This window comes from Oryx dammah, unplaced genomic scaffold, assembly GCF_014754425.2.
Source record: "Oryx dammah isolate SB20612 unplaced genomic scaffold, SCBI_Odam_1.1 HiC_scaffold_29, whole genome shotgun sequence".
NCBI classification, from domain to species: domain Eukaryota; kingdom Metazoa; phylum Chordata; class Mammalia; order Artiodactyla; family Bovidae; genus Oryx; species Oryx dammah.
In genome coordinates this window covers 23369417-23383080 of record NW_024070213.1, presented here as the reverse complement: position 1 = coordinate 23383080, position 13664 = coordinate 23369417, and the positions used below count along the sequence as shown (strand labels likewise).

Sequence of the window (13664 nt, the reverse complement as noted above, 5' to 3'; positions counted from 1 at the left end):
TGAATTAGGAAACTGTTGAAATAGGTCCACTGAGAGATGAGTAGCTACAGAACCAAGATAATGTGTGGATCCTGGGGATCAGGGCTGGTCCTTCATTTCCCAGGTCCTCACATTCATCTTGTAATGACACCCAGGGGGAGATGCCTCACTCCACAGTGGCTCCTGCCAGTGAAATGCCCACCACATGCATAAAACAGAATTGACTAAGGTGGAAACTTCAGTTGCCAAGAAGATCAGGTGCTACCAAGCAGTGGACCTACCTCCACTTCTTCTTGGGAAATCCACCTGATAAGTCAGATCACTAGGTGGTTACTTGGTTAGCACGACAATTCAAAACTGAGGATGCAGCTATCTGACTCTGAAGACTGGTCCATCCAGCTCCTAAGAGCCTGATAGTAATAGTCAGCCTCAAGAGGGAGATGCTTGTTAAAGGGGACCAGTTACCCCAGGCCTTTTTTTCTTTGGACTGCTGCTGCTGATGTGCTGGGATTTGGGTTCTTTGCAATCCCATTTTTAGATCCCATGAAGAAATCTACCCTGGTATTAAATAAATTGATGATGATCTGTCTGTAGTTTGGGGGGTTTTATATTTTATTTTTCCCCCAGAGGCAGAAAATACAGAGTGTCTACCATATAGTTGATGTATCCTTTATTTATTTTCTTTTGTTTGACTTTCATAATGTATTTCCAAGGGCTTCCCAGGTGGCACAGTGGTAAAGGATCTGCCTGCCAATGCTGGAGCACAGGAGAGTTGGGTTTGATCCCTGGGTCAGGAAGATCCCCTGGAGAAGGGAATGGCAACCCACTCCAGTATCCTTGCCTGGAGATCCCACGGAGAGAGGAGCCTGGCAGGCTACAGCCCATGAGGTCACAAAGAATTGGATATGACTGTGCAACTGAGCACACACACAACATATTTCCAGATAAATAGTATTGTTACTGGAGAAGGCAATGGCAACCCACTCCAGTACTCTTGCCTGGAAAATCCCATGGATGGAGGAGCCTGGTAGGCTGCAGTCCATGAGGTCGCTAAGAGTCAGACACGACTGAGCAACTTCACTTTGACTTTTCACTTTCATGCATTGGAGAAGGAAATGGCAACCCATTCCAGTGTTCTTGCCTGGAGAATCCCAGGGATGGGGGAGCCTGGTGGGCTGCCGTCTATGGGGTTGCAGAGTCGGACACGACTGAAGCGACTTAGCAGCAGCAGCAGCAGTATTGTTACCATCTTACTGAAAGGGAAGAAAAGCTGAGGAAGAAACATATGATTTTCCCAAATAAGTGATGTCATACAGCCATTTTTTAAAAAGCCCCACTAACCTAGTATTTAGAAGCCGCAATGATATATCGATACAAGTCCTGGGTGCTTTTAGTCAGAAGGAAGGCATTCAACCTTTCTGAACCTCTATTTCTTCCTTTAGAAGAAAGAATGGTAATACTTATACATCAGTAGGTGGTTTTGATACTATATTGGGTTGGCCCAAAAGTTCGTTTAGGTTTTTCTATACACTGTGATGGAAAAACCTGAAGAAACTTTTTGGCCAACCCAATACAAGATACTCTTTTAAATGCTTTTTTAATCATAAAGCTTTATGAAAATTTAAAGAGCAACCATTTTTATTATTCATCTGAGCTATTCACGTAGAGAACTGTAATAGTTAATGTTCATCTAGTGCTTACAAAGTACCAGACCCTGTTGTAAGCTCTGCCATCCATTTGAACTCACTTAATGCTCATAGCAGCGATCCTTGTGAGGTAAGACATCGTTGTTCACATTTTACAGATGAAGACGTGAGACACAGAGAGGTTAAGTAACTTCTGTAAGGTCACATACCAGGCAGTCTAACCTCCAAGTCTCAATTACCTAGATATACTGCAATAATAAACGTGATTTTTAGCCTGTACTTTCAGTATTGTCTTTGTCTGCCTTCACCTTGATGCTGGCTCCATGCCCCAGAATCAGTGAGGTTGAATGTTTTATCATTTGTTTTGTCCTAATAACTTCACCCCGAGCAGTGGATCCTATTAAATAGTAAGGAGAAAGGAAGGCAGACAAGGGCCAAGAGAAGATGTGAGTGGAAGCTAAACCCTGAATGGTGAAGGTGGTCGGTCCTACATTGGCTGACAGTCCTGCAGCAATACCCCAGGCTACCATAATCTGAGATGTTCCTAAAATGGCGATTTTATTAAAATTGTGTCACGTTTGATGCCTAGTTATGAAGGGCTGGCACACTGAAGCTTCCAATGAAGCTGAACCTTATGAATGTTTAGGGTCAGAGGAGATAAAAGTCTACTGGAATCTTAAGATCATCTCCAATCCCTTCACAGTATAACTTTTCCTTTCCCTCTTCCTACTAAAGAAAAAGAGGGGGCAGAAATGAGGTTAACTGACAAAGGCCTAATTATTCAACTCTGAGCCTAGAAGTCAGGTTTTCTTCTGCTTAATAGATTGCCTTAACAATGGATTGGAAGGATCAATATAGTGAAAAGGAGTATACTACCCAAAGCAATCTACAGATTCAATACAATCCCTATCAAGCTACCAGCGGTATTTTTCACAGGACTAGAACAAATAATTTCAAGATTTGTATGGAAATACAAAAAACCTCAAATAGCCAAAGCAATCTTGAGAAAGAAGAATGGAACTGGAGGAATCAACTTGCCTGACTTGAGGCTCTACTACAAAGCCACAGTCATCAAGACAGTATGGTACTGGCACAAAGACAGAAATATAGATCAATGGAACAAAATAGAAAGCCCAGAGATAAATCCACACATATATGGACACCTTATCTTTGACAAAGGAGGCAAGAATATACAATGGAGTAAAGACAATCTCTTTAACAAGTGGTGCTGAGAAAACTGGTCAACCACTTGTAAAAGAATACAACTAGATGACTTTCTAACACCACACACAAAAATAAACTCAAAATGGATTAAAGATCTAAATGTAAGACCAGAAACTATAAAACTCCTAGAGAAGAACATAGGCAAAACACTCTCCAACATAAATCACAGCAGGATCCTCTATGATCCACCTCCCAGAATTCTGGAAATAAAAGCAAAAGTAAACAAATGGGATCTAATTAAAATTAAAAGCTTCTGCACAACAAAGGAAAATACAAGCAAGGTGAAAAGACAGCCTTCTGAATGGGGGAAAATAATAGCAAATGAAGCAACTGACAAACAACTAATCTCAAAAATATACAAGCAACTTATGCAGCTCAATTCCAGAAAAATAAATGACCCAATCAAAAAATAGAACTAAAGAACTAAATAGAGCCAAAGAACTAAATAGACATTTCTCCAAAGAAGACATACGGATGGCTAACAAACACATGAAAAGATGCTCAACATCACTCATTATTAGAGAAATGCAAATCAAGACCACAATGAGCTACCACTTCACACCAGTCAGAATGGCTGCGATCCAAAAGTCTGCAAGCAATAAATGCTGGAGAGGGTGTGGAGAGAAGGGAACCCTCTTGCACCGTTGGTGGGAATGCAAACTAGTACAGCCACTATGGAGAACAGTGTGGAGATTCCTTAAAAAATTGCAAATAGAACTGCCTTATGACCCAGCAATCCCACTGCTGGGCATACACACCGAGGAAACCAGAATAGAAAGAGACACATGTACCCCAGTGTTCATCGCAGCACTGTTTATAATAGCCAGGACATGGAAACAACCTAGATGTCCATCAGCAGATGAATGGATAAGAAAGCTGTGGTACATATACACAATGGAGTATTACTCAGCCATTAAAAAGAATACATTTGAATCAGTTCTAATGAGATGGATGAAACTGGAGCCGATTATACAGAGTGAAGTAAGCCAGAAAGAAAAACACCAATACAGTATACTAACACATATATATGGAATTTAGAAAGATGGTAAAGATGACCCTGTATGCGAGACAGCAAAAGAGACACAGATGTGTAGAGTGGACTTTTGGACTCTGAGGGAGAGGGTGGGATGATTTGGGAGATTGGCATTGAAACATGTATACTATCATGTAAGAAACAAATCGCCAGTCTATGTTTGATGCAGGATACAGGATACTTGGGGCTGGTGCACAGGGATGATCCAGAGAGATGATATGGGGTGGGAGGTGGGAGGGGGGTTCATGTTTGGGAACTCATGTACACCCGTGGTGGATTCATGTCAATGTATGGCAAAACCAATACAGTATTGTAAAGGAAAATAGAGTAAAAATAAAAAATAATAATAATAATAAAAGAATCTGGGGTGAAAAACCAAAGAATTCTGATGTCTTCTCCCCCTAATGGAGTAATCTAGGCTATACTGGTTCTGTAAATTTCTAAGGATCTGTGTGGTTACCAGGGTTCACAGCCATTATTTTCTGTGTAATATTACTTTGTAATTACACAGCTGTGCTGATGTTCAAAAGAAAGTACTGTTCATGACACTTCTTTTGTTTCCTCTCTCTTCTGTCTTCCTGTCAATCCCACCCTTCTCTCCCTTCCATTCCAAATCAGGATATTGGCCCTCCTACAACATTCCTTTCCACGAAAAAGTTTACAACTGGAGTGGCTATCCAATACTGGTCAAGAAGCTGGGTTTGGACTACTCTTATGATCTGGCTTCCCGAGCTAAAATCTTCCGGCGTGACCAAGGAAAAGTGACTGATATCGAATCCATGAAATATATCATGCGATACAACAGTACGTAGCACATTTCTCAAGAGTCATTCTTCAAAACTCTTTTTCTTCCCCATGGATAAAGAATCCATTTATCACCTCTGTACTAGAAGGCAGTCTAAGAAGTTACTGAATTATTTAGTATTCAGTTGATACTATGCATATTATATATTCAACAAATAGAATTTTGTCCTTCTTTATAAAAATGATAGGGAAGAAGATTCTATGGATTTAATTGAAAAAAGTCTTATGTAAAACACAAAATAAATAACCCATACAGGGTAACTTTTTTTTTTTTTTTTCTTTTTTACCCTACCATCCCAAACACAGATTTCCTTCCAAGGACAAAAGCAGCTACTAAAACAAAAATTACCCGTAAACACTGTTTTTGATGAACAATATCAAAGTCAGATTCGTATTTGTTTTGTTAAAAAAAACTGGACACACACTTGTGCTCTGTTATTTCTCTTCTGTCCAGTCATCACTGTGGTTTGTGAGCGCAGGTTGAGCCTGGAGTAGGGGCTCGAGGTTGCCTCCTCCCTGTACAAGCCACAGGGGCCTTCCGTATGTGGGAGCAGGCTGAACAGATCTGGACACCTAGGCTTGAATAGGGCCACACAGCTTACTGTGAAAGAATGCATCTCAGAATGGCCAGTGCTCACTCTGTCCCATCACTGTTCCCTAGATTACAAGGAGGACCCTTATAGCAAGGGTGATCCCTGCAACACCATCTGTTGCCGTGAGGACCTAAACTCACACAGTCCGAGTCCTGGAGGTTGCTATGACACCAAGGTAATGTGCTGTTGGGTTCTGTTTGCTTTATTTTGGCTGTGCTGGGTCTTCGTTGTTTGGGTTTTTTTCTACTTACGGTGAGCAGAGGCTACTCTCTAGTTGCAGTGCCTGGGCTTCTCACTGCAGTGGCTTCACGGACTACAGTAGTTGCAGTTCCCAGGCTCTACAGCACAGGCTCTATTGTGGCCCATGCGCTTAGGTGCTTGACGGCAAGTGGGATCTTCCTGAACCAGGGATTGAACCTGTTCTACCACATTGGTAGGTGGACTCCTTCCCACTGAGCCACCAGGGAAGCCCCACCCTATTGGTTTTCCAGTGCCTAGGTTTATTCAAAGGCAGAGCTGCAGAAATTTTTGTGGCATAAATCACAATAATGTCTCTTAACTTATTGTGCCTGTGCTCTGTTGCTAAGTTGTGTCTGACTCTGCAACCCCATGGACTGTAGCCTGCCAGGCTCCTCTGTCCATGGAATTTCCCAGACAACACTGGAATGCGTTGACATTTCCTTCTCAAGGGGATCTTCCTGACTCTGGGACTGACCAGTGTTTCCTGCATTGGCAGGAGGCTTCTTTACTGCTGAGCCACCTGGGAAGCCCAATGTCTCTTAAACATGAACTCAATTACGGAATCAGCTTTTTCAGAGGTTATAGTGCTAGGTTCCTTCGACTAACTTCCAGTCCCTGCTCTGTCACTTCATCACATCATCTCACAGTGCTTCTGTTTCCTCATCTGAAAAATGGAAAGAAGAGTACTTGCTTCCTAGGGTTGTTGTGAAGAATGAATATTTAATATCTATAAAATGTTTACAACAGTACTTAGCATGTTATTTGTAAATGTGCAGAACCATAATGATGATGATGGTGATGGTGATGGTGATAGTGTTGCTGTCTTAAGTTTTACCAGACTGGCCCAAAGTCCAAAGAACATATTGAGAGCACAGTGATGTCACTTTAAACAGAAATTGAATTGAGCTGAAGCAATAAGTATTGGGCCAGATGCTCAAGCACTAAAGGGTTTTCACTACAATTGTTAAGTGCTGTAATGTGTCTCACAATATAGGTAATAAGTAAGTTTACAGTGGGGTTGAAGCCCATTCATATAGGCTTGTGAGAACCAGTTGTTTAAAATGTCAACACCAGTTTGATAGCCTGAAATGGTAGAATATTTACATCATGGAAATCAGCAAACACTACAAATTGAGGTCTTTTTTCCTAAGAGAGCTAATTGTTGACAACTTATTGGCACAGGACTGCATCTGGAGTGTCCAAGATTATGCATTAACTATCTAGTGGGTGGAAAAGAATCATTCCACCATATCTTTTTGTACTTTTGGGCTTGGGCATGTGTCTTTTCATTTCTATCTATGGTACTAAATTCTGAAGAAATTTATTAGATTTAACAGTTAACTGTTCTATCTGAAGCTCTGAAAACTATTAAAAATGCCAACCTCCTTACACATTATTTTTTCTATCAGCCTAATGGCTAAACAGAAGATGGTTTAGAATGGTTTGAGCCAAGCTTTAGTCTTTAATGACTAAGATTTTGTGTAATGTACAAAAAATTTAGTGGATGTAGTGAGCCTGGCACACATGAAGCCCCAGTGAATGCTTTTGTATTTATTTCTTTTCAATGGTATTTGCAAACATTCAGTACAGTGTGTAAAAAGTGTTATGTCCATTCCAGAGTACACAAAGAGAATTACTTGAACTGGGGAGAAACCAAGCCAAGCTTTCATCTGCCAAATTTTACCTTTTTCAGGAGACAAGAGCCTGCCAATTTTTCATCAAAAAAGGTTCTGTTGAAGCACATATTTAAAAAATATCACTTCTCTAGAGAAATTCTGAGTGAGGAAAATCTGAAGTTATGAGACATTTTCTGCTTTCCTGTCTAACCTTAAGTTCTGCTGTGATCCAATGTTCAAGTTCCTTATTTTTTGATATCAAGTTCCACCTACTTTAATACTCTTGTTACTGCCCTGATTAATAACAACTTTTACTGAGGAATTAATACATTCTAGCTACTGCTCTCATTAATCCTCATGACAACTCTTCTATGAAGTAGGGTTATTAGTATAATTTTACAAATAAGAAAACTGAGTCAAAATAAATTTTGGAGGTTGAATTCTAAATATGAGTAACCTGACTCCAGATCTCACACTTTGGGCTGTTAGTTTAATACTCTTCTACAAGTCAGTGCAGGGCTTCCAAGCTGGCACAGTGGTAAAGAATCCACCTGCCAAGCAGGAGACATGGGTTCAATCCTTAGGTTGGGAAGACCCCACCCCTGAACAAGGAAATGGCAACCCACTCCAGTATTCTTCCCGGGGAAAGCCTATGGACAGAGGAGCCTGGCAGGTCATGACTTAGTGACTGAACAACTAGTCAATTCACATTTGGATGCCAAATGGATACAGAAGAACATACTGTGGAAGCTTGCAGGATTTTTTTTAAGGGGAGCTAATATTGTGACTTTGGACAAAGAGCAGGGACCACACCTAAAGGGGCTTAGTCGTGTTTGTTTCCCAATGGTTTTCTAAAACATCCCCCTCCTCTCTCTCTGCAGGTGGCAGACATCTACCTGGCATCCAAGTACAAAGCCTATGCCATCAGTGGGCCCACTGTACAAGGTGGCCTCCCTGTTTTTCACTGGAGCCGTTTTAACAAAACTCTCCATGAGGGCATGCCAGAGGCCTACAACTTTGATTTTATTACCATGAAACCTATTTTGTAACTTGACATAAAATGGAGGGAGATAACGGAATAGAAGGCTGCAAGTAAGATACCAAAGGCAGTATTTTAGCTGTTTTTCCATTCAGAATTAGTTTTAATGAAATATATTCAATTCAGTCTATCACTTTCCTTTTCTGCTGCTGATTTTGTCATTTTTAAAACAAGCGCCTACAATTGGGTGGGGCACCATATAAGAAACATATGATAAACAATACCATTTCAGCACACAAGCTTATACACCAGAAAGTATGGTAGAAACTGCTCCCTCACCCCGAGATCCACTGTCTCCACGTATGCCTGGCTGCACGGGCCGCACCTCCCAGCTTCCCTTGGGCAGCTATGCCATGTGACAGAGTCCTTGGGGTGGACTCTGAGTTGAGTGCTACTCCCAGGCCCCGCTCCTCAGACCCTGACTGCCTCATGCTCTTCCCCTTCTCCTCGCTGGATGGACTTCATGACAAAGCCCTAGGGGATGGTGGAACCTCCAACAGAAATGCAGTTAGTATGTTTTTGTTTTTTTTTCTGGTCATTAACAAGCAACAGTCAAAGTCTTTCTGTGGTGCACAAACATAATACAGCAGACTTTAATGTTGTCAGCTGTTAGTTAAAAACAGCTTATCTAACCTAGCAGCAGCTCTGCCTAACAACGTTTCTTTCAAAGTTAGAGGGTTATATGTTGTTTGAGTGTCATGGTGTTGTCAAATTAAGTAGACCATACTGAACAGTGTAACAGTGACTCTTAACAAGGTGAGAGACTCGCAGAAGAAAAGAATACTCATAAGGTCTGAGAATAACAGAATGAATCAGAGTACTCAGAATGTTAAAAACCCAGTAGTTTATTTCAAAGTATAAATTTCAGGCTTGCTGGACAAAATCCCACTACAGTTAACACTTATACAGACACCACTCTACTGTACATTAAAAAAAAAACAAAAAAAACCCACAAAAACCTTCAAAACCTAATAAAAATAGGGCAACTTGCTACAGCCCAGTTTCTATTAGACATCAGAAGGTCTTACATTGCCATTATTTACACTTTGAACTGTAATAAAGAAATATTAGGATGCAAGTTTCCTACAAAGGAATTATTTTTATGTTTAATTTTGAAACGGCTGATAAAATTTTAAAGCCAGGATTCCCCAAATGATGTCTGATTGCCCAGTTATCTTATTTACAAAAAAAAAATTTTTTTTAAGACAGCAATTAAATATAAAGGGTGGGTATTTGACTCTACAAGTAAAAAAAAAAAAAGAATGACAAACTTAGCATGATAAAACTGAAGATGAGAAGACAAAACATGTGTTTGTATCATTCTATTCCTCCCCATTGGCTGGCTCAAGGGAAATAAGTTTTTGGAATTGGATAAACCTGCCACACTAATGAAACACTTTACAGGAATTGTTCTAACCTTTTTTGTTTGTCCCAAAATTTTCAGAAAGGGGAGGGGCCATCATTTACCCAGTAGAGAGTAAGGCAGGCAGAATTATACACTGGTTTTAAATAGAGTTATTTGCAATAATCTAATACTGGGACATGGTCTTTCTGGAAATCAGAATAAAACAGGCCAATGACTGGTCAATGATTAAGTTAAAATAATGAATAAATCACAGGATATTGAAATAGCCCAACAAGGAAAGTCTGGGAGAGCACTTGGAAGTCTCTGCGATAATATACTGTGCCAACATCACAGTGTATACAAGTGAGAGAGGAGGATAACGCAGGCATTATTCTGTTAATCTTTTACAGTACTGGAAAATTTGCGGAACAAGATAAATGCATATCATGCAATATTAACACCTTGCTGCATAAACAATAATTTGGAAAATACAAGCAAAAGAGCAAACAAACAAAAAAACCCACGTTAACACTTAATCGGCCACAGGAAGAGAACTGTATGGTGCAGCCTGCCTAAGGAGTTCTGCTGACAGGTGGTCCTAAGCTGCTTGTTTGAGGTCATTTTATTCAATCAAACTTTTCATTTCCTATCTGGCAATGGGGGTTGGGACAGTGGGGAACACATGTCTGTGAGGCAAATGTCAACCCAACATTCACTTTTCAAGGAAGCAAGCTCTGCTCTTCACTTCTCTCATGAACTTCGACTTTGTTAAATAGCACACAGTATTTTGCATGTTTTAAAAAGTGAGTCCAGAGAAATAGAGGGATATAGTTACCTCATAAAGTTACCTGTTACCAACAGATGTCTTTGTATATACTTTATAAATGTACTGGCAAGAATATAATTTTAAAATGTGAGGCTTAGTCACACTTAAAATTGGGTGAAAATTACTCTGACAAAGTACAAAGTAGACAGTAACAAACATCACCATTACCTTTAAACGTCATATAAACTTCTATTTCAGGTTGAAGTATCAGAAGTTTCCAGGATTTCCAATAAGGCAATACTTATACAAGTATTGTCAGACTAAAAAAGTAGCAAACTTGCATTCCCAAAATGGGATTATTAAGCTTATTTGTAATACTCTGAGAAAAGATACTGTGAAATTAAAAAAGGTACCATGAAGTGTGATTGCTATTAAAAAATATGTGACCAGTAGCTATTTCTAGTTGAGCCCTCCATTCTCTGTCTCTAAAGAAACAAACCAAACAGAAAGCTCTCTTCAACATTAAAAAACCTGCCTGAAATAAAAACCTAGAGTTCAAGTCTAGCACCCACTGGTAACTCCAACATAACTGTTGCCTATAAATTCTGTGGCAGGCTAATTGAAAGAAACCATCTTATAATATCTTTTCTCTCAAATAATTACAATCTCTCTTTGTACCTTCCCTCCACCACTTGGAATAAAAAGTTTTATTTTACTGTAGTAAATCTATTTTTTAAGGTTACTATTTAAGTTATTTCTTTTTTCTCTGACAGAAATCACACAGTATAGGTCAAAATAATATTTTCATTCTACTGGGCTTTCTTCACCTGATTATATAATGCTATGAAAGCTTTTTTTTTTTTTTTTAAAAAAAAAAAAGGATTAGTAAACATAAAGTACTCACCAAGGGAAGCTTTCTAGGCTAGGTAAGCAAATTATCACATGACCATAAAACCGGTCAATAAAGGACAATTTTGAACATGGGCTTTCTATTCTGTCAACTGAAATGATCTTCAACACATAATCAACACTGCAACCATTGCAGGTAAAAACATATGTACATGCAGATATAAGACAGATGCTCACATACATCTAGAAGATCATCAATTTCTCCCTTTAAAATTTTTCATTGGCATGACATAAATTTCTTTACCATCATCATTAGACCCACAATGAGTAACGCCTACATAGTTGGTTGGCAAATATGACTCATGGAAATTTTAATTCTCATTGTGGTCTATTTTCTGAAAGCAAAAGGAAGATTTTGGAGCATTTACTTTTGGCAATCTGTAGGCTTTCTTCCACATCAATCAAACTTCACATCCAACCTGACAGTACAATGACCAGTAAAAGTCACTAAAGAGAGTTTCTTTACAAGTAGAATGTTTCCTATTACAAGCCATTGAAGTTGCAAACAAAGAAGCATTAATATGGAAATGACAGTTCCTTCTTATAAGTCATACATTAATGACTAACTCATTTAAGAAGGCAGGAATATGATTTCAAATATGATATGGAAGATGGCTTGAAAATGTATTCCACAAACTCCATAAATTCCTTTCCAAGCATCGCCAACCCCACTCTCATCCCCCAAATTACGCCATCTCTCCTGTCTTAAGCTACTTACACTCCAACACGTACCTGATACCAGTATAACTGGCACTCAAATAGAAAATCCATGACCAAAGTTTGATTAAAACTTTGAAGAGGTCTAACAGAGATGCACAGAAGTTGTAAAGTCATTCTTACATAAATGACCCCAAAGGATATACTTTAAACCCTATCCAAAGCTGACATATGGTGAATCAGACAAAACTTAGCACCATCAAAAGAAAAGATTAATACAGGAAGAATGATATGAGGATAAAGAAGAAATGGAGCTTTCCCTTTCATAGTTTAGCTTACTGTATTTTGTGAATTTTACTATTTACTTTCTTTGAAAGAATACTATGGGTGATAAGGTATGCTTTGGGTGATAAGGTAAACCAGAATTGCTTTCATAATCTCTAAGACAGTGTGCAACATAGATACTAAAATATATTTGAAGGGAAATTGGCTTATACAATGTGGTCTTCTTTTGGTTCACTTAACACAGAGTTAAATAGTGACCAGAAATAAAAAGCATTAATTTTCTTGGAAAAAAAGAGCAAGTTAAATGTAATGATGTCACTGATGAGACTACATATAAAAGCCTTGGTCTAAAATTTACTTGAGGGAAATGTGCTCCATATGGTGGAGAAAAAGGAGAAATGAGGATGAAAGGTTACCAGAGAAGAGTAAACCACAATGGAAAAATGGCCCTGTTTACTTTTGCAGTTAATCCTTAAGGCACAAAAATAAATGGAAAAAATCTCTGATTAGAAAAGGGAGGGCCCACTGCAATTCTTTTTCATCAATTGACAACCCAGAAAAGACAAAAGAAAAAACATGAAAAGATCTTTTCCTGTGTTCAAATTAACCTATTTTAAACTATTTGACCATTTTGCTTTTTATTTTTTCTTTGGGTTCCATTTAGAGTCAGTTTAAATCATCTATCTATAAACCTACAGATCACGTAGAAGCAGAATCATGCCAGATACATACCTCAAATCCTTTGATCTACTTACTTCACACTGGAAGAGAGGTAAATTTGAGAATGAAAATGGGAGATTCCACTGTAATAAACATATAAATACAGAAAAGCACACACCACACATATACCCCAGCCTCAAAACTAAAGCAAGGTGCACATTTACATTTCAAAACCTTGAAGCCTGAATTGTTCAGGAAAAGATTCTGCTTTATGGGCTGAGTTTATTCTGATTATAAACAAATGTAGTGTATATACACATCAGTCCAAGAAATCTTGCACAATGTGCATTTTACAATGGGTATCATGCACAAGATTAAAACAAGACCAAAAAGTAGAACTTTTGAAAGAGGAAGGGAGAAAGGCTCCAAGGTTTAACTGCTCTGCGAAGAGATCACATCTGTTGACTGAGGATCACAGAAAGGTCCAAAACGCCCGTAAATATCCTTGGCTCGTACTGCAAAGTAGTATTTGCTGCCAGACACAAACTGGGTGAGAGTGCATGCCATAGGCAAGGGAAGTGCCTTGACTTCGCCAATCTTCTTCCACTGTGAGGGTACAGTGGCACTGGGTTCCTCGTGGTAAGCGTACAGGTGGTAGCTGTCAACAGTGGCGCAGCTTCTGTCCACCTCTAGAACACTCCAGGACAGTACAATGCCATTTTGACTCTGAACTCGTGCTAACTTCAAGTGAGGCTTCTGAGGCAGAGACGTGCTGGCAGCTTCAGGGGGCAGACGCTGTGGTTGTGGGGCTTCTGGTAAGGGTGCTGGGTGCACAGGGCGTGGGGGCTCCTAACAAAAAAAGAGTCAT

The 13664-nt window shown here is 39.3% G+C and overlaps 2 protein-coding genes across 6 annotated transcripts in view; one reads left to right on the top strand and one right to left on the bottom strand.

The window, feature by feature from the left end:
- Positions 1–9111, top strand: part of PLBD1 (phospholipase B domain containing 1) — an 87412-nt gene extending 78301 nt beyond the window's left edge. The window contains exons 9-11 of the mRNA XM_040235236.1: positions 4501–4686; positions 5348–5454; positions 8017–9111. Coding sequence (XP_040091170.1) covers positions 4501–4686; positions 5348–5454; positions 8017–8184 — 461 coding nt within the window. The 3' untranslated portion in view covers positions 8185–9111. The remainder of the gene's footprint in view (positions 1–4500; positions 4687–5347; positions 5455–8016) is intronic.
- The window catches only part of LOC120858881 (activating transcription factor 7 interacting protein), a 115993-nt gene continuing 111332 nt past the window's right edge, over positions 9004–13664 (bottom strand). For 4 of the 5 annotated variants that reach the window (XM_040235231.1, XM_040235234.1, XM_040235233.1 and 1 more), the window contains one exon: positions 9004–13645. In XM_040235231.1, the coding sequence (XP_040091165.1) occupies positions 13229–13645 (417 nt within the window). In that variant the 3' untranslated portion in view covers positions 9004–13228. The remainder of the gene's footprint in view (positions 13646–13664) is intronic. The other variant, XR_005719963.1, reaches the window with a different exon arrangement.